The sequence below is a fragment of the Epinephelus lanceolatus genome, chromosome 12, assembly GCF_041903045.1.
Source record: "Epinephelus lanceolatus isolate andai-2023 chromosome 12, ASM4190304v1, whole genome shotgun sequence".
Lineage (NCBI taxonomy): Eukaryota > Metazoa > Chordata > Actinopteri > Perciformes > Serranidae > Epinephelus > Epinephelus lanceolatus.
This window is the reverse complement of record NC_135745.1, coordinates 15,352,346-15,373,105: the sequence shown is the minus strand read 5'-3', so window position 1 is coordinate 15,373,105 and position 20,760 is coordinate 15,352,346. Positions and strand designations below refer to the sequence as shown.

Below are 20,760 nucleotides of genomic sequence, written 5' to 3'. Positions count from 1 at the left end.
ATCCAAGCGTGATGATTTCACTGATAGCTTCTCAGTGTGGACTATTATTATCTGTGTGCAATCAGACCATCTAGTTATTAAATGAGATGGAGGGGAACATCTTGTATCCCTATTGAAGTCCTGTACAGTAAGGTGTTTATGTATGTTAGGACGTTAAGGTATTATATTTAGTTTCAGTACAGGCCTACACACTGGTCTTGGCTCACATTATTCCCACTATCAGCACACAAAATATAATGAAACACAAGATAGTTTCCATGACATGTCATGTCATATTTTACCTCAGTGTTTGACTTTGAAATGAACACAAGAAGCAAAGAGATCAAGCCAAAGCAGAAAGAGAGTCAGAGAGCTTCTTAATCACAAACATCAGATCAGGTCAGCTCTGTCCGACAGGCTAAATGCTCCTGAACTGATTTGGAGCTGTGGATGCTGAAAACCGCTCCAACAAGAGAAATGTAACACCTCTGTTGATGTTTGAACACCTGATGCTGTTTTTCATTTTGCTTGATCCTTTTGTTACCTTCACAGTAAAGTCAGCAGTGTGACAGCGCCCCCTGTGCCAATGAACAGCCTCACTGCTCCCTGAAACCTAAACAAACACCTTTAACAAAGCTGACTTCAAGAAAAATCATTTCATGTTTTAACACAACTCTGAACCTCCAACAAACAACAAATAAACAACTGCTCAGACAACTCTGTTCCCCCATTCCCCCCAATTGTATATTTTATAAGGCGAAATGAGGGCACGATATTCCCGCCTTTAACAGTCATTGTGAAAGGGGCTTATGAGTCAGATTCACCCCTCGCTCCTCCACAGCTCCACCCTGTCAACCAAATATGCTCACTTCTGGCTCCAAAAACCCAAGATGGTGATGGCTAAAATGCCAGCCTCAAGGCTTCAAAGCAGGAGTCCACAAACCAATGGGTGATGTCACCGTGGCTGCGTCCATTACTTTAAACAGTCTATGGATGAAAATAGTCATTGTTGTTAATCTGACTCATATTGTACTCACTACTGTAGTGAATTTAATAGTAGAAATAAACAATTCCTCATTTTTCTGGGGACCCCCAGGAAGCCCCTCAAAGACACCTGTGACAGAACATCTCAAAGAAAAGTGACTAATAAACAGAAGCCATGAAAAAAGAGCTTTTTGGGAAATTTAAGAAAAAGGTGAATTAAAATAAATTCCAATAAACAGTTAAATATAATTATTCTCACATCTATTTTCTCATCAAGTAAAATCATGTTGTCATTATCTCACTATTTGTTTAATGTCTTGATCTCCAACTGATGTTTTCTCTCACTTATCTTTTTCAAGAGCCTTTTCCCTGGATTATTTTTTAAATTTGCAACACAGGGATTTCCGCTCAAATCTGGAGATTTGCCAATTAAATTATGGTCATTGTCAGAATGAAATACAAAGTCAGCCATTGTACTCGTGTACTTAAGAACTTCTACAGTGGTTATAGTTTCTTTTAAACGGATATGTTACCTAAACTTCACATTTTTAACTTATGAAAAATACCTTTGTTCATATGTCACACAGGTATATACATGACATTCTATATTATACATTACATCTCTATATTACTACAAACATTAGTACCATTACTTAATCATATTATATTGTATGTGTCCATTTACAAAAAGAGTGAGACCTCTGGAATATCATTAGTTTTATTGAACAACAAAACAAGAATAAAAGAGATGTCATTCATTGCTGTTCAATGTCTGCAAAAACAAAAAAGAAATCAACTGCCACATGTCACTGTGATATAAATGATTTTTTAAGTCATTATATGAATGCTAAGAAAGTTATTAATGGAAACATCCCACAGTTAGATTATTACTATCATTCCTGTGTGCTGTGCTGTTATTTTATATATTATTTAAATATAACAACTACACAAAATTAGTCAGTCACAAAAAGACAGAAATTTGGGAATCTTTGGCACTTTATTGAAAAGCAAAACTTAAGTACAAAAAAAAACACAAGAAATAATTTGGAGCATTGCCGTTAAATTTCTTTATTTCCAGAAAACTAAGACAGAAAATGTCCTTTGTCCCCAAATATTAGCAGGAAATATTCACAAAAAGATTTCCATCAGCTCTCAGTTCCCTTTTCATCCCTCTTCTCAAAACACTACACACAAGTCTCTATATTTTGAACACTCTTTTCCAATACAAATCTCACTGTTTCCACATGGAACACACAACCAATCAAAGTGCTAAACACTCAAGTCTGTTGAGCAATGTATAATCAGAGCTTGAGGAATATAAAGGGCCAAAAGTGAGCTCCTGGTTTGGAGAACAATGGATGGATTTGAAAGGGAGAGGTGTCCAGAGAGGCAGAGGAGTACGGGTGAGAGGAGGAGGATGGAGAGGAGGGAGAGGGGAACAACCAGGAGGAGGAGGAGGAGGAGGAGGGCAAGGTTGAGCAGGAGGAGGACAAAGAGGAGGAGGAGGAGGAAGAGGTTGACAAGGAGGAGGACAAGATGGGGGGAGAGGAGGCCAAGGCGGGGGGAGGAAGAGGAGGAAGAGAAGGACAAAGAGGAAGAAGGAGAGCCACCATCTCAGATGACATTTGGGCCATGATAATCGATCATGTCCTCAGCCATGGTTTGACGATGAGGGGGGCTGGTCTGAGGGTCCAACCAAACCTCAGCCGCTTCACTGTGGCATCCATCATAAGGACGTTCAGAAATGAGGATAGGTAAGAAATACTACTCACTCGACTTTACTGTATGTAGTACTGCATACTGTATCAATACAGCACTCAATGATTACTGTAGAATATAGTTTTGTAAGTGGACCATTGTACTGTGCTGTAAACAAAGCATGTTCTACAGTATGGCACATACGTATGAGATTGGGAACTGCATTCCTACTTTGTCTATACAACACGTAATGTATGTTGCTGTATCTGTATCTTTTGCAGAAATGAAAGATTACCACAAGCAGGTGGGAGGGCACGTGTGTTCACGGCTCAGCAGGAGACTGCCATTGTGAACATGGTTGTGGAGAACAACGCTATCACCCTAAAACAAATCCAAAGAAAGATGATTGAAGACCAAGTGGTGTTCCAGACCATCAGCTCTGTCAGCCTCAGCACACTGGACCGTGTCCAATGCAGTACACATGAAGCAAGTGTATAGGGTGCCCTTTGAAAGGAATTCGGCCAGGGTCAAGGAGCTGCGCCGTGACTATGTGCAAGTAAGTCCTATATCCAACACTGACACATTACTGTATTGCACCTGTAATACTGTATGATGCAGTTACAGTGTTTCTTTACATTGTCTCACACGATCATGTATTGACTGCTCTAGGTCCATGTCTGATACTGTCATGCTGTCTGTTTCAGAGAGTTCTGGGGCTAGATGTGGCCGCCAAGATCCATGAATTCCTCTACACTGACGAGGCAGGGTTCAACCTGGTGAAAAGAAGGCGTCGGGGAAGGAATCTAATCGGCCAGCCTGCCATTGTTGAGGTCCCTGGACAGTGTGGGGGTAACATCACCGTGTGTGCGGCGATGAATCACCATGGTATCCTCCATCGCCATGCCACCTTCGGTCCCTACAATAATACACTGCTCCTGGCATTCCTGGACACACTCCATAACCACCTCATCCCACCTGACGACCAGTTCTTTGAGCCACAGTAGCTGGCTGGTAGTAGTAACTACAGTTTTCTGCTGTATTTCTCCCACCATACTCCCCCTTCCTGAACCCCATTGAGGAGTTCTTCTCCGCATGGCGATGGAAGGTGTATGAGCTCAACCCCCAGCAGTGCGTTGCGCTGCTCCAGGCAATGGAGGAGGCCTGTGACGATGTCCCAGCTGAGGCCTGCCAAGGTTTCATGCGACATTCAAGGCATTACTTTCCCCGCTGCCTGGCGAGGGAAAACACTGCCTGTGATGTGGATGAGGTCCTGTGGCCAGACAGGAACCAAAGGCACGATGTGGCACACCAGTAAACCTGTTTTGATGGTTGTGGCCGTATTTGTTTGATTTTGGATGAAAATGTAAAAAAAATTCTGTTACTGCATATGTGTTGTTTTATATTTGAATATACCACAAAACATTATACTGTAATACAGTATTTTACAAAATGGGCAAGTGTGACAGCATGAACATGCAAATGTATAATTCTGAGTGTTTTCCATTCAGACAGTAGTGTTTTCCATTTTGCACTGCAATGTTCAATTGGTGCTACAAGTGTCTACTCATATGATGGCTGTGTGTGTCATTTGAACACAAAGTTCCATTTTGAGAAGATGTTGAACTTGTTTTGAAGGCAGAGTGTTATTTTGCAAGACAAGTGTTGAGTTTAGCAGTTTGTGTGTGTGTTTTTGTGATTTGTGTGTGTGTGTGTGTGTGTGTGTGTGTGTGTCTAGAGTTTTGAGAAAAGGAGGTCTTCCTCCAAAAAACGTGTTTAAGCAATAGAGAAAAACTGTAACCAGCAAAATAAGTATGGCATATTGCCTTTGACTAATATTATATTGATATGATGAACTTATACTGCGAGTCTCACAATGTGACTATTGCACAAGAACACATTGCGATGGTGATGCTCTAATGATATTGTGCAGCCCTAAATTGAATTGAATTCTATGGTTCATCGTAGAAAAATAACCAGTTTTTGGATTGGATTTATGACCCCTGGACCATTTTTGCACTGCATAGGAGTGACCCCCATCAAGTTGTTGGAAGTAACTATGTAACTTCTACTTTAAGTACATTTTAAATGAACTACTTTTTACTTTTACTTGAGTAGATTTTTAGATGGGTAGCTTTACTTGTACTTAAGTAGAATTTCATCAAAGTGAAGTACTTTTACTTGAGTAGAATTTTTCAGAACTTTTTCCACCTCTGCTGAAATCGCTTGTGCTGTCATGGATCCCACTCATTTATACTCATACCACAAGGAGAAATCAATCATCAGTAACGAGTTGAGAGTGTTGGAAAAGCAATTATAAGGGCCTTTCATGATCTAAACATTAAATATTGTTCAGCAGTTTCCATAAAACTGTACGTTAAGAGAAATGCAAGTTTAACTTATTATTTTGAGCAGTTGTATACATTGATAGTTAGATCATTGTAATGAAATGAATAGACAGTCATCTCCGATGTAATGTGTGAATTGCATTTTGAAATGCTAATACTTTGATGTTAAGTTGTGTCATTTTGAACAGGTGATTTTAGTTCAATGCACAAATGATCTTAGGTTAATGTGTATAGTATCCAAGCAATTAGAAAAAGTGTTAGGAGTTTTGAAAAAATGTGCATTTTGATCATTAGTTTTGAGTTTTGTGTCTAGAGTTGTGAAAAGGGATATCAAGGTTCTGAAATTAGAGCTGAAGTCATTGTAAAAAACTGTAATGACAGATCAAAACATACACATTATGAAACAAAAACCAACAGCATACCCCTGATTAATGAAGAAAAGCACTCAAAGACATAAATCATTAGCTTTAATCTAATTGAGATCTAAATAACATCTTTAAATCTGTTTTAAACAAATAAACAAACTATTGACACAACTGGAAAATACGTCTCTGTATGTTTGTGTGTGTGTGCGCGAACACAGGGGTGGCCTTTAGAGATGTAGTAGTATCGAGATGGAAATATTTGTCCAATCAATGACATACAAATCAGGATCATTTCCCACAGTGATACAAAACTCCATCCATCCATTTCCTGTCCAGCTCATCCTGCTTCATCACCAGCAGTAACACAGATAGACGACCATTGTTCCAGTGCACAACGTGTCCACAAACCTCAAGAGACACAAAGAAAAGAAATGGATAAATAGAAAACAAAATAAATCATAAAGCCACATACTGACATCATCATTTAGCCCTAAAGAACCCATGATTCAGTCATTTAACATTTTATAAAATGTGTATTTATCTCTGAAGTACAATTGTTTGTTTTAATTTGGTTCAACACCATTTTAATAAATCTGTGCCACTGCTTCACTAAAGGTTAATATTTGAGTTTTTAATATCACACTGTATCTGACATGCTGATGTGAAGGTTTCTGGAAGCATCTGAGTCCTTCTCTTGATAATCTCACTTTACTTCATATTAAACAGTTTCACCTTTTGTTGGGAAAAATTCAAAGTGGAAGATTTTCTTCAAAGCTTCAAAGTGTCACAGGAGTTTAACAGCGGATAAACAAACAATCACAGAAGGTTAGTTTAAGGCAGGTTTGTTTAAAAACAGCTGTGAAGAGTTCATGTCTCATATGAAGAAACTCACTGTGTGCAGGGTGCTGTGATTATCATCTAGGGTTGTTTCCTTCAGGATTCAGTTTCACAGAGAGCTCAGGGTTGTTGTCCTGAGGTTCAGAGCATTCAGCTGAAATAAAAAGCAAAGACGAATATTTTAGTTCACGAATATTTTAGTTCACGCAGTTTTCAAAATGTCCAAATATCTTCAAACACCTAGTCCCTATTTACCTAGTCACTCAAGGTGATCAATTAATGTCTACCTCTTTAATTTTATTTTTATTTTCAGCATACAAACACAAATAAATAATCAATATATCTCTAAAATATGAATTTGGCTCTTCTCGTCATAATGAGCCTTACGCGGCTTAAATTTCACTTTTGCAGTCTGAGTAAAAGCATCAAGTCATAGCCTCAACTCAAAATAATGACAATAAAGACTCAAATAAAGAGAAAATCAATCTGTTTTAGTCTCTCACCTTTCCTGTTTTTGTAAATAACGTATCCGATCACAGCGATGAGGACGAGAGCAAGAACAACCACTGCAGCAATGATGGGGACGGTCATGTCAGTGGGTTTCTCTGTTGAGTGGAAGACAACAAAAAATAGTCACAACCTGAACAAAGAAATTAAGAAATTAGAGATAATAATTTAAAGAAATTATTACAGGTCCAGAAGTGGGCACATGCATTGGTTTAACACAAATCTGAGCCTTGACATTATATAAAAAACACTAGATGGAAGAAACTGACACCAAAACTATTGAAGGAAACAAAACGTCCCATTCACATTAAAATAAATGAACTGCATGACTGTCACAGTAAACTAAATGTGTGTTTCCCACCTTCACTTCAGATAGAAGTCTTACCTCTGATGGGCCAGTTCACTGCTTTGTCCAGTTTGGTGACGATGTCCTCCTTCACACCAGAGAGCTGGAACACACACTCGTACTTCTCCCAGTCTTCAGGTGGGACTGATGAAACGTTCAGGTCACTGCTCATCTGAAAGGATCCATCATGGTTGGGGAGGATCTCTCCGTGGTCCACGTTCTCATGAAGCTCCTCTCCATCTTTCCTCCAGAACATCATGGCGCTGTTTGGGTAGAAACCTGTAGCGTGGCAGCTGACTGGAGACGAGGGAGACTTCTGGAGGAGAGACACTGAGGGAAGGTCTGCAGACAGAGAGAGAAAGACAGTTCATGGGTTCTTTATCATTATCTACTGTACTTTATAATATAATTTCTCGAAAATATAATGTATTTCAAATGCATTAGTAACACATGCACTATATATATGTATGCTGTGCAAATAAACCTCAGTGAAGTGTAACTGAGAAAAGAAGGGAGACACAGAGGAGATAATAAGACAGATGAAGAGAGGTGAGAAGGGGAGAGAGATTTGAAAGGGAGGAGGACAGTGATTGTTACAAAGACATTAAAGATAGAAAGATAAAGGAAGACAAAAAGAAACATGGCAGAGAAAAAGAGAGAGTGGTGATCAGTCTGTGGGAGAGAGTGACAGGAAACAGAGTTCAGAGAGAGGGAGGCAGAGAGATGAAGAGAGGTGAGAACATTAGAGAAAAAGAAAATGTGTGTCTGTATATGTTGGCTCATATTCACTGTGATGTTCCTGTTGGTTAGAAACAGAGGAGACACATGAAGATTGTTATGTTCATGAAACTACATCAGGTCATGTGACTCTACCTTTTCTCAGCAGAGAGCTCCTCCCATAGTCCACATACTTCTTCAGCCAGTCAGGACAACGCTGAATGAGGTAGTGTTTCCACTGTGCTATCCCTGCTTTGTTATTGTCCCACTTGTGTTTGGTGATGACAGCCTGTGGTTTAGGAGCGATCCATGTCTCTGTCTTCAGGTCAAATGATATGAAGTCTTCTCCATCATAACCCTGCTGATTGAAACCATTGATGTTTCCAGTCTCATCGTCCCACTCACAACCATACATCACCTGGACAATGTGGACACCTGAGAGAGAGAGAGAGAGAGAGAGAGAGAGAGAGAGAGAGAGAGAGAGAGAGAGAGACACAGACACACAGAGAGAGAGACATGTTTACTAAAACAGAGGATGAAAATATAAACAACATTTTATCAGTAGAAAGTGAAACATAAACAAACCTCCAGTTTGGTTGAAGCGCTGCTTTGCAATTTCAATGTTGGCTTTGAAGACCTGCTGGGCACCCAGAAAGTTCTCAGTCTCCCTCTGCCAGTACTGAGGAACATCCTCTGTGACTCTGCTCATCCAGTCCTGTTTGGGTTCTGCTCTGCTGGTGTTACTGTCATAGTGAACCACTTCAACTTCATCAACCAACCCAACAGCCACAAACTCTGGGAAGTTTGGGACTTGAGAAGAGGCAGTGTAGAAATACTTCAGAGAGTGAGTCACTGTGAGAAGAGTAATCATTTCAGTTTTCAGAATTACAGTTTTATACATCACTGAACAATGTTATTTTCCTGTAAACATTATTTAAAAAACAAACAAACAAACAAAAAAACTGCAGCACATCCAAGACATTTAATTAACATCTGTTGTTCACTCAATAAAATACAAACATAAATGTATACTTTAATAAGTGTAATGTTTTGTCTTATACTGAATTCATATCCCATACAACATTTCCTCCACCATGAACTGATGTTTATTTGCTCTTAATTCTGTGTAAAGCTGTCAGACCAAACCTGTTCTGCAAATCTGTCCAAGAATAAAGCTGTTCCCTGTTATTACATCACACACGTAAACAGTATCGCCCGCAGACACTGGATTGTTGAGACCAATAGTGAAAACAAAACTCAGTACGGATGTACATTATTAAAGCTGATGTGTATTTCAGTATGTGGAGTCAGATTTTGTTATCCTCTGGAAAATGGTTTAAAGTATATTTTAAATATTATACAATTTAAGAAGATATAGTATATAGGTCAAACTATGAGCTAAAATGATATGAAGCTAATATTTATGTTCAGTAGGTTGTTATTGATTATGTTTGTTTTTCTGTGTGCAGGAAAAGTATCAATATTACCTCACTGTGTGTGAGTTAATATTTTGTGTTGGAGTAAAAAAGATCATGAATGAGCAATGTATCATTTAAAATGTCAGTAATTTTGTTTACATGCATTAGTGAATGATTTTAAATATTGTACCAACAAATCAAGTTGTTCGACTTCAGCAGGAAAACAAAAACTAACTTGTTAGTTGAAAATAAGAATCTAAAACCTTGACAGCAGCCTGTAGAGGGATTTAAATAAAATACAATGCTGTGTTTTTCGAGACTGGAAAAATAAGTTAATGCTTTTTTTAACATAATTTCTAAAATAAGTCATGATTAACAGCACTAAATAAACCACAACTCACTTTTTTATGTGAAAAGTCATGAACAACTTAAATACTGATTTCAGTGAGGGCACTGTACATATAGTTTTGGACAATAAACTGTTATTTTAACAACTTGATTTTATGTTTTCTTTATATTTTATTTATTTATCTGCATGTTGGTTGCGCTTTGTAGTCATGCCGCCATTTTAGCATTAATATCGATCAGACCGTATCGGTATTAATGGTCCTGATTGTATAAAATAATGATGACACAAAGGAAAGGGAAGTTAGGGAAGATAATACACTTATGCTGTTTTTAATAAAATACATTAGAGGTTATGACTAAATAGAAAAACGTAGGGATCAATCAATAAGTTGCTCAGTCAGGATTTAACGTGAACTTTAAGATAATGGATTTTTTTTAAAAAAACATTTATTTAAATAAACATCAAAGACTATCAGACGAACCTTGAATTCATACATACAGTATATAAAGACATGAAGCTTTTTGTGTTTTACAATAAATGAACTTAGGCTATTAAAAAAAATCTTCATTTACTTGCCGAGGCGCCATGTAAGCTCAGGAAAAGTAGGCCTAGATAAATCCAGGCTTTCATTGTGAGTTGTCGCATCTAAAGCTTTGATAAAATACCGAGTTTAATGTTTGTTTACTGACACAAACACACACCAACTTATCCCCTTGAGCACCAGGGCTGAAGAGCGGGAAAGAAGAAGGAAGGGACTGATATCGACCTCCATCTGAGCCAATGGGAATTTAGGCTGAGCATCAATGTCACTATAACTCTGCTGAGCGTCACTTGTTACTCAGTAAAACTTTATGAAATAGGACCTGAATGAAAGTGAAAGTAAAGCGATGTTATTTCAGCCTGTGTAAAAGGATAGAGACATCAGACATGCGGGGCTTTATTCTGTTTTCTCCACTTTGTTCACATATGAAAGGAGTATTAAACCTTCTGCTGCTCACATCTTGTAGGTATTATATTTAGTTTCAGTACAGGCCTACACACTGGTCTTGGCTCACATTATTCCCACTATCAGCACACAAAATATAATGAAACACAAGATAGTTTCCATGACATGTCATGTCATATTTTACCACAGTGTTTGACTTTGAAATGAACACAAGAAGCAAAGAGATCAAGCCAAAGCAGAAAGAGAGTCAGAGAGCTTCTTAATCACAAACATCAGATCAGGTCAGCTCTGTCCGACAGGCTAAATGCTCCTGAACTGATTTGGAGCTGTGGACGCTGAAAACTGCTCCAACAAGAGAAATGTAACACCTCTGTTGATATTTGAACACCTGATGCTGTTTTTCATTTTGCTTGATCCTTTTGTTACCTTCACAGTAAAGTCAGCAGTGTGACAGCGCCCCCTGTGCCAATGAACAGCCTCACTGCTCCCTGAAACCTAAACAAACACCTTTAACAAAGCTGACTTCAGGAAAAATCATTTCATGTTTTAACACAACTCTGAACCTCCAACAAACAACAAATAAACAACTGCTCAGACAACTCTGTTCCCCCATTCCCCCCAATTGTATATTTTATAAGGCAAAATGAGGGCAGGATATTCCCGCCTTTAACAGGCATTGTGAAAGGAGCTTATGAGTCAGATTCACCCCTCGCTCCTCCACAGCTCCACCCTGTCAACCAAATATGCTCACTTCTGGCTCCAAAAACCCAAGATGGCGACAGCTAAAATGCCAGCCTCAAGGCTTCAAAGCAGGAGTCCACAAACCAATGGGTGATGTCACCGTGGCTGCGTCCATTACTTTAAACAGTCTATGGATCAACATAGTCACTGTTATTAATCTGACTCATATTGTACTCACTACTGTAGTGAATTTAATAGTAGAAATAAACAATTCCTCATTTTTCTGGGGACCCCCAGGAACCCCCTCAAATACACCTGGGACAGAACATCTCAAAGAAAAGTGACTAATAAACAGAAGCCATGAAAAAGCAGCTTTTTGGGAAATTTAAGAAAAAAGTGAATTAAAACAAATTCCAATAAACAGTTAAATATAAATATTCACACATCTATTTTCTCATCAAGTAAAATCATGTTGTTATTATCTCATTGTAGGAGCCATATGTGTGTGTGTGTCATGTTGGTAAGTCTGAGAGGCCGTTTACACGTACACAGTGATTTTGATAAACAGAGACATCTTCCTTCGTTTGTGCCCTTCGTTTACACGCAAACGGAGATTTCTCCTCTGAAAACGAGTCTTTCTAAAAACTCCGGCCAGAGTGGAGATTTTGGAAAACTCCGGTTGCGCGTTTGCATGTAAACTGAGATAAACGGAGTTATAGGCAGCCGACGTCACAGTATGCGCCGGAACTTGCGCCTGTGTCAAAAGTGCGACCTATGTTGCTATGGTGACAATGGATACATGGAAGGCTTGAGCTTCTCGTTACACTGCCACCTACAGGTTTGGCATGCTCTTGTGTATATATACACGGGTAAGTGTAAACGAAGATCTTTTTGAAAACGGAGACGGTGAAATGCCCGTTTATGAAAATAGCCGGCAACGTGTAAACGGCCTCTGAATGTCTATGTGATGTGGGTGAGTACACGCCATTGGTGCTTGGGTGGTGGGTGTGTCACTGTGTGGTGCCCTCTGTGATTGCAGATGATTATGCTCACCTGTTGTCAGTTCTGTGTTTGTCCACGAAGGAGGGTGAGTCGGGAGGGAAACTTTCTGTTGACCGCTAACGCTAGCACTAACGCTTAAACCATCATGTTATTAATCCTGTTACTTGTATCATGATCAAACCTTGCACTAGCGCGTGTGTCAAATGCATGGCTTTGTGATATGGCATTAAAGAGAAATGAACCGAGTAAAGGAGAGAGTGTGAATCAGTTTGTGGGCGCGTCAAAGTTATCTCCTGTGCTTAGCCTCCTGCGGCGTGCCAATTTTATAGTGATCGTGAGTCAGCCGCAATACTCACCATTTGTTTAATGTCTTGATCTCCAACTGATGTTTTCTCTCTCTTATCTTTTTCAAGAGCCTTTTCCCTGGATCATTTTTTAAATTTGCAACACAGGGATTTCCGCTCAAATCTGGAGATTTGCCAATTAAATTATGGTCATTGTCAGAATGAAATACAAAGTCAGCCATTGTACTTGTGTACTTGAACAACAAAACAAGAACAAAAGTGATGTCATTCATTGCTGTTCAATGTCTGCAAAAACAAAAAAGAAATCAACTGCCACATGTCACTGTGATATAAATGATTTTTTAAGTCATCATATGAATGCTAAGAAAGTTATTAATGGAAACATCCCACAGTTAGATTATTACTATCATTCCTGTGTGCTGTGCTGTTATTCTAAAAGGTTTACTAACACACAAAAGTATGTTGTGCAAATCAGATACTGTCTTTTCAAGATTAATGAACATTTTAAATATAACAACTGCGCAAAATTATCACAATCACAAAAACACAAAAATTTGGGAATCTTTGGCACTTTATTGAAAAGCAAAACTTAAGTACAAAAAACACAAGAAAAAATTTGGAGCATTGCCGTTCAGTTTTTTATTTTCAAAAAACTAAGACAGAAAATGTCCGTTGTCCCCAAATATTAGCAGGAAATATTTACAAAAAGATTTCCATCAGTATGCTGAGAAGCTTAAAACATCCCACGACACTTTAAGGATCTCAGCTAAAATAATGACAGATCAAAACATATACATTATGAAACAAAAACCAACAGCATACCCCTGATTAATGAAGAAAAACACTCAAGACATAAATTACTTGCTTTAATCTCATTGAGATCAAAATAACATCTTTAAATCTGTTTTAAACAAATAAACAAACTATTGACACAACTGGAAAATATGAGTGTGTGTGTATGTGCGTGCGTGTGTGTGCGCACACAGGGGTGGCCTTTAGAGATGTAGTAGTATCGAGATGGAAATATTTGTCCAATCAATGACATACAAATCAGGATCATTTCCCACAGTGATACAAAACTCCATCCATCCATTTCCTGTCATGCTCATCCTGCTTCATCACCAGCAGTAACACAGATAGACGACCATTGTTCCAGTGCACAACGTGTCCACAAACCTCAAGAGACACGAAGAAAAGAAATGGATAAATAGAAAACAAAATAAATCATAAAGCCACATACTGACATCATCATTTAGCCCTAAAGAACCCATGATTCAGTCATTTAACATTTTATAAAATGTGTATTTATCTCTGAAGTACAATTGTTTGTTTTAATTTGGTTCAACACCATTTTAATAAATCGGTGTCACTGCTTCACTAAAGGTTAATATTTGAGTTTTTAATATCACACTGTATCTGACATGCTGATGTGAAGGTTTCTGGAAGCATCTGAGTCCTTCTCTTGATAATCTCACTTTACTTCATATTAAACAGTTTCACCTTTTGTTATGAAAAATTCAAAGTGGAAGATTTTCTTCAAAGCTTCAAAGTGTCACAGGAGTTTAACAGCGGATAAAGAAACAATCACAGAAGGTTAGTTTAAGGCAGGTTTGTTTAAAAACAGCTGTGAAGAGTTCATGTCTCATATGAAGAAACTCACTGTGTGCAGGGTGCTGTGATTATCATCTAGGGTTGTTTCCTTCAGGATTCAGTTTCACAGAGAGCTCAGGGTTGTTGTCCTGAGGTTCAGAGCATTCAGCTGAAATAAAAAGCAAAGACGAATATTTTAGTTCACGAATATTTTAGTTCACGCAGTTTTCAAAATGTCCAAATATCTTCAAACACCTAGTCCCTATTTACCTAGTCACTCAAGGTGATCAATTAATGTCTACCTCTTTAATTTTATTTTCATTTTCAGCATACAAATACAAATAAATAATCAATATATCTCTAAAATATGAATTTGGCTCTTCTCGTCATAATGAGCCTTACGCAGCTTAAATTTCACTTTTGCAGTCTGAATAAAAGCATCAATTCATAGTCTCAACTCAAAATAATGACAATAAAGACTCAAATAAAGAGAAAATCAATCTGTTTTAGTCTCTCACCTTTCCTGTTTTTGTAAATGACGTATCCGATCACAGCGATGAGGACGAGAGCAAGAACAACCACTGCAGCAATGATGGGGACGGTCACGGCAGTGGGTTTCTCTGTTAAGTGGAAAACAACAAAAAATAGTCACAACCTGAACAGATGAATTAAGAGTAATTATTAGGGTCCAGAAGTGGGCACATGCATTGGTCTAACACACATCTGAGCCTTGACATTATATAAAAACAGTAGATGGAAGAAACTGACACCAAAACTATTGAAGGAAACAAAACGTCCCATTCACATTAAAATAAATGAACTGCAGGACTGTCACAGTAAACTAAATGTGTGTTTCCCACCTTCACTTCAGATAGAAGTCTTACCTCTGTTGGTCCTGATCACTGCTTTGTCCAGTTTGGTGACGATGTCCTCCTTCACACCAGAGAGCTGGAACACACACTCGTACTTCTCCCAGTCTTCAGGTGGGACTGATGAAACATTCAGGTCACTGCTCATCTGAAAGGATCCATCATGGTTGGGGAGGATCTCTCCGTGGTCCACGTTCTCATGAAGCTCCTCTCCATCTTTCCTCCAGAACATCATGGCGCTGTTTGGGTAGAAACCTGTAGCGTGGCAGCTGACTGGAGACGAGGGAGACTTCTGGAGGAGAGACACTGAGGGAAGGTCTGCAGACAGAGAGAAAGACAGTTCATGGGTTCTTTATCATTATCTACTGTACTTTATTATATAATTTCTCGAATATATTATGTGTTTCAAATGCATTAGTAACACATGCACTATATATATGTATGCTGTGCAAATAAACCTCAGTGAAGTGTAACTGAGAAAAGAAGGGAGACACAGAGGAGGAGATAAGACAGATGAAGAGAGGTGAGAAGGGGAGAGAGATTTGAAAGGGAGGAGGACAGTGATTGTTACAAAGACATTAAAGATAGAAAGATAAATGAAGACAAAAAGAAACATGGCAGAGAGAAAGAGAGAGTGGTGATCAGTCTGTGGGAGAGAGTGACAGGAAACAGAGTTCAGAGAGAGGGAGGCAGAGAGATGAAGAGAGGTGAGAACAATAGAGAAAAAGAAAATGTGTGTCTGTATATGTTGGCTCATATTCACTGTGATGTTCCTGTTGGTTAGAAACAGACGAGACACATGAAGATTGTTATGTTCATGAAACTACATCAGGTCACGTGACTCTACCTTTTCTCAGCAGAGAGCTCCTCCCATAGTCCACATACTTCTTCAGCCAGTCAGGACAATGCTGAGTGAGGTAGTGTTTCCACTGTGCTATCCTAACTTTGTCATTGTCCCACTTGTGTTTGGTGATGACAGCCTGTGGTTTAGGAGCGATCCATGTCTCTGTCTTCAGGTCCAATGATATGAAGTCTTCTCCATCATAACCCTGCTGATTGAAACCATTGATGTTTCCAGTCTCATCGTCCCACTCACAACCATACATCACCTGGGCAATGTGGACACCTGAGAAACAGAGAGAGAGAGAGAGAGAGAGAGAGAGATGTTTACTAAAACAGAGGATGAAAATATAAACAACATTTTATCAGTAGAAAGTGAAACATAAACAAACCTCCAGTTTGGTTGAAGCGCTGCTTTGCAATTTCAATGTTGGCTTTGAAGATCTGCTGGGCACCCAGAAAGCTCTCAGTCTCCCTCTGCCAGTACTGAGGATCATCCTCTGTGACTCTGCTCATCCAGTCCTGTTTGGGTTCTGCTCTGCTGGTGTTACTGTCACAATAATCCATCTGAACTTCATCAACCAACCCAACACCCACAAACTCTGGGAAGTTTGGGACTTGAGAAGAGGCAGTGTAGAAATACTTCAGAGAGTGAGTCACTGTGAGAAGAGTAATCATTTCAGTTTTCAGAATTACAGTTTTATACATCACTGAACAATGTTATTTTCCTGTAAACATTATTTAAAAAACAAACAAACAAACAACAAAACTGCGGCACATCCAAGACATTTAATTAACATCTGTTGTTCACTCAATAAAACACAAACATAAATGTATACTTTAATAAGTGTAATGTTTTGTCTTATACTGAATTCATATCCCATACAACATTTCCTCCACCATGAACTGATGTTTATTTGCTCTTAATTCTGTGTAAAGCTGTCAGACCAAACCTGTTCTGCAAATCTGTCCAAGAATAAAGCTGTTCCCTGTTATTACATCACACACGTAAACACTATCGCCAGCAGACACTGGATTGTTGAGACCAATAGTAAAAACAAAACTCAGTACGGACGTACATTATTAAAGCTGATGTGTATTTCAGTATGTGGAGTCAGATTTTGTTATCCTCTGGAAAATGGTTTAAAGTATATTTTAAATATTATACAATTTAAGAAAATATAGTATATAGGTCAAACTATGAGCTAAAATGATATGAAGCTAATATTTATGTTCAGTAGGTTGTTATTGATTATGTTTGTTTTTCTGTGTGCAGGAAAAGTATCAATATTACCTCACTGTGTGTGAGTTAATATTTTGTGTTGGAGTAAAAAAGATCATGAATGAGCAATGTATCATTTAAAATGTCAGTAATTTTGTTTACACGCATTAGTGAATGATTTTAAATATTGTACCAACAAATCAAGTTGTTCGACTTCAGCAGGAAAACAAAAACTAACTTGTTAGTTGAAAATAAGAATCTAAAACCTTGACAGCAGCCTGTAGAGGGATTTAAATAAAATACAGTGCTGTGTTTTTCGAGACTGGAAAAATAAGTTAATGTTTTTTTTAACATAATTTCTAAAATAAGTCATGATTAACAGCACTAAATAAACCACAACTCACTTTTTTATGTGAAAAGTCATGAACAACTTAAATACTGATTTCAGTGAGGGCACTGTACATATAGTTTTGGACAATAAACTGTTATTTTAACAACTTGATTTTATGTTTTCTTTATATTTTATTTATTTATCTGCATGTTGGTTGCGCTTTGTAGTCATGCCGCCATTTTAGCATTAATATCGATCAGACCGTATCGGTATTAATGGTCCTGATTGTATAAAATAATGATGACACAAAGGAAAGGGAAGTTAGGGAAGAAAATACACTTATGCTGTTTTTAATAAAATACATTAGAGGTTATGACTAAATAGAAAAACGTAGGGATCAATCAATAAGTTGCTCAGTCAGGATTTAACGTGAACTTTAAGATAATGGATTTTTTTTTAAAAAACATTTATTTAAATAAACATCAAAGACTATCAGACGAACCTTGAATTCATACATACAGTATATAAAGACATGAAGCTTTTTGTGTTTTACAATAAATAAACTTAGGCTATTAAAAAAAATCTTCATTTACTTGCCGAGGCGCCATGTAAGCTCAGGAAAAGTAGGCCTAGATAAATCCAGGCTTTCATTGTGAGCTGTCGCATCTAAAGCTTTGATAAAATACCGAGTTTAATGTTTGTTTACTGACACAAACACACACCAACTTATCACCTCGAGCACCGGGGCTGAAGAGCGGGAAAGAAGAAGGAGGGGACTGATATCGACCTCCATCTGAGCCAATGGGAATTTAGGCTGAGCATCAATGTCACTATAACTCTGCTGAGCGTCACTTGTTACTCAGTAAAACTTTATGAAATAGGACCTGAATGAAAGTGAAAGTAAAGCGATGTTATTTCAGCCTGTGTAAAAGGATAGAGACATCAGACATGCGGGGCTTTATTCTGTTTTCTCCACTTTGTTCACATATGAAAGGAGTATTAAACCTTCTGCTGCTCACATCTTGTAGGTATTATATTTAGTTTCAGTACAGGCCTACACACTGGTCTTGGCTCACATTATTCCCACTATCAGCACACAAAATATAATGAAACACAAGATAGTTTCCATGACATGTCATGTCATATTTTACCACAGTGTTTGACTTTGAAATGAACACAAGAAGCAAAGAGATCAAGCCAAAGCAGAAAGAGAGTCAGAGAGCTTCTTAATCACAAACATCAGATCAGGTCAGCTCTGTCCGACAGGCTAAATGCTCCTGAACTGATTTGGAGCTGTGGACGCTGAAAAGTGCTCCAACAAGAGAAATGTAACACCTCTGTTGATGTTTGAACACCTGATGCTGTTTTTCATTTTGCTTGATCCTTTTGTTACCTTCACAGTAAAGTCAGCAGTGTGACAGCGCCCCCTGTGCCAATGAACAGCCTCACTGCTCCCTGAAACCTAAACAAACACCTTTAACAAAGCTGACTTCAGGAAAAATCATTTCATGTTTTAACACAACTCTGAACCTCCAACAAACAACAAATAAACAACTGCTCAGACAACTCTGTTCCCCCATTCCCCCCAATTGTATATTTTATAAGGCAAAATGAGGGCAGGATATTCCCGCCTTTAACAGTCATTGTGAAAGGGGCTTATGAGTCAGATTCACCCCTCGCTCCTCCACAGCTCCACCCTCTCAACCAAATATGCTCACTTCTGGCTCCAAAAACCCAAGATGGCGACGGCTAAAATGCCAGCCTCAAGGCTTCAAAGCAGGAGTCCACAAACCAATGGGTGATGTCACCGTGGCTGCGTCCATTACTTTAAACAGTCTATGGATCAAAATAGTCACTGTTATTAATCTGACTCATATTGTACTCACTACTGTAGTGAATTTAATAGTAGAAATAAACAATTCCTCATTTTTCTGGGGACCCCCAGGAACCCCCTCAAAGACACCTGTGACAGAACATCTCAAAGAAAAGTGACTAATAAACAGAAGCCATGAAAAAGCAGCTTTTTGGGAAATTTAAGAAAAAAGTGAATTAAAACAAATTCCAATAAACAGTTAAATATAAATATTCACACATCTATTTTCTCATCAAGTAAAATCATGTTGTTATTATCTCATTGTAGGAGCCATATGTGTGTGTGTGTCATGTTGGTAAGTCTGAGAGGCCGTTTACACGTACACAGTGATTTTGATAAACAGAGACATCTTCCTTCGTTTGTGCCCTTCGTTTACACGCAAACAGAGATTTCTCCTCTGAAAACGAGTCTTTCTAAAAACTCCGGCCAGAGTTGAGATTTTGGAAAACTCCGGTTGCGCGTTTGCATGTAAACTGAGATAAACGGAGTTATAGGCAGCCGACGTCACAGTATGCGCCGGAACTTGCGCCTGTGTCAAAAGTGCGACCTATGTTGCTATGGTGACAATGGATACATGGAAGGCTTGAGCTTCTCGTTACACTGCCACCTACAGGTTTGGCATGCTCTTGTGTATATATACACGGGTAAGTGTAAACGAAGATCTTTTTGAAAACGGAGACGGTGAAATGTCCGTTTATGAAAATAGCCGGCAACGTGTAAACGGCCTCTGAATGTCTATGTGATGTGGGTGAGTACACGCCATTGGTGCTTGGGTGGTGGGTGTGTCACTGTGTGGTGCCCTCTGTGATTGCAGATGATTATGCTCACCTGTTGTCAGTTCTGTGTTTGTCCACGAAGGAGGGTGAGTCGGGAGGGAAACTTTCTGTTGACCGCTAACGCTAGCACTAACGCTTAAACCATCATGTTATTAATCCTGTTACTTGTATCATGATCAAACCTTGCACTAGCGCGTGTGTCAAATGCATGGCTTTGTGATATGGCATTAAAGAGAAATGAACCGAGTAAAGGAGAGAGTGTGAATCAGTTTGTGGGCGCGTCAAAGTTATCTCCTGTGCTTAGCCTCCTGCGGCGTGCCAATTTTATAGTGATCGTGAGTCAGCCGCAATACTCACCATTTGTTTAATGTCTTGATCTCCAACTGATGTTTTCTCTCTCTTATCTTTTTCAAGAGCCTTTTCCCTGGATCATTTTTTAAATTTGCAACACAGGGATTTCCGCTCAAATCTGGAGATTTGCCAATTAAATTATGGTCATTGTCAGAATGAAATACAAAGTCAGCCATTGTACTTGTGTACTTGAACAACAAAACAAGAACAAAAGTGATGTCATTCATTGCTGTTCAATGTCTGCAAAAACAAAAAAGAAATCAACTGCCACATGTCACTGTGATATAAATGATTTTTTAAGTCATTATATGAATGCTAAGAAAGTTATTAATGGAAACATCCCACAGTTAGATTATTACTATCATTCCTGTGTGCTGTGCTGTTATTCTAAAAGGTTTACTAACACACAAAAGTATGTTGTGCAAATCA

The 20,760-nt window shown here is 38.5% G+C and overlaps 3 protein-coding genes across 4 annotated transcripts in view; 1 reads left to right on the top strand and 2 right to left on the bottom strand.

Moving 5' to 3' along the window:
• Positions 1-20,760, top strand: part of LOC117271657 (acyl-coenzyme A thioesterase 5-like) — a 148,892-nt gene that overhangs the window by 12,942 nt on the left and 115,190 nt on the right. The gene's annotated exons all lie outside the window — the stretch shown is intronic.
• On the bottom strand, positions 5,459-10,290 carry LOC144465079 (class I histocompatibility antigen, F10 alpha chain-like). Its single transcript, XM_078173006.1, has 7 exons — positions 10,118-10,290; positions 8,364-8,630; positions 7,935-8,213; positions 7,101-7,403; positions 6,712-6,813; positions 6,264-6,362; positions 5,459-5,779 (listed from the first exon to the last, which is right to left on the bottom strand). Exons 1-6 carry the CDS (start codon positions 10,188-10,190, stop codon positions 6,286-6,288), a joined length of 1,101 nt encoding a protein of 366 aa, XP_078029132.1. The 5' UTR covers positions 10,191-10,290; the 3' UTR covers positions 5,459-5,779; positions 6,264-6,285.
• LOC144465078 (class I histocompatibility antigen, F10 alpha chain-like) lies at positions 13,149-18,093 on the bottom strand. Its single transcript, XM_078172998.1, has 7 exons — positions 17,925-18,093; positions 16,171-16,437; positions 15,786-16,064; positions 14,954-15,256; positions 14,588-14,689; positions 14,140-14,238; positions 13,149-13,655 (listed from the first exon to the last, which is right to left on the bottom strand). The coding sequence occupies exons 1-6, from the start codon at positions 17,995-17,997 to the stop codon at positions 14,162-14,164; spliced, it is 1,101 nt and encodes a 366-aa protein (XP_078029124.1). The 5' UTR covers positions 17,998-18,093; the 3' UTR covers positions 13,149-13,655; positions 14,140-14,161.

Excerpts from the sequence above, each read along its gene's own strand:
- LOC144465079 (XM_078173006.1), bottom strand. The coding sequence starts at position 10,190 with ATGCGACAACTCACAATGAAAGCCTGGATTTATCTAGGCCTACTTTTC. Across the intron at positions 6,814-7,100 it reads AGTGAACTGGCCCATCAGAG|AGAAACCCACTGACATGACC; the intron begins GTAAGACTTCTA and ends TCCACTCAACAG. Across the intron at positions 6,363-6,711 it reads TATTTACAAAAACAGGAAAG|CTGAATGCTCTGAACCTCAG; the intron begins GTGAGAGACTAA and ends TTTTTATTTCAG.
- LOC144465078 (XM_078172998.1), bottom strand. The coding sequence starts at position 17,997 with ATGCGACAGCTCACAATGAAAGCCTGGATTTATCTAGGCCTACTTTTC. Across the intron at positions 16,438-17,924 it reads CTTACATGGCGCCTCGGCAA|TGACTCACTCTCTGAAGTAT; the intron begins GTAAATGAAGAT and ends CTCTTCTCACAG. Across the intron at positions 14,690-14,953 it reads AGTGATCAGGACCAACAGAG|AGAAACCCACTGCCGTGACC; the intron begins GTAAGACTTCTA and ends TCCACTTAACAG.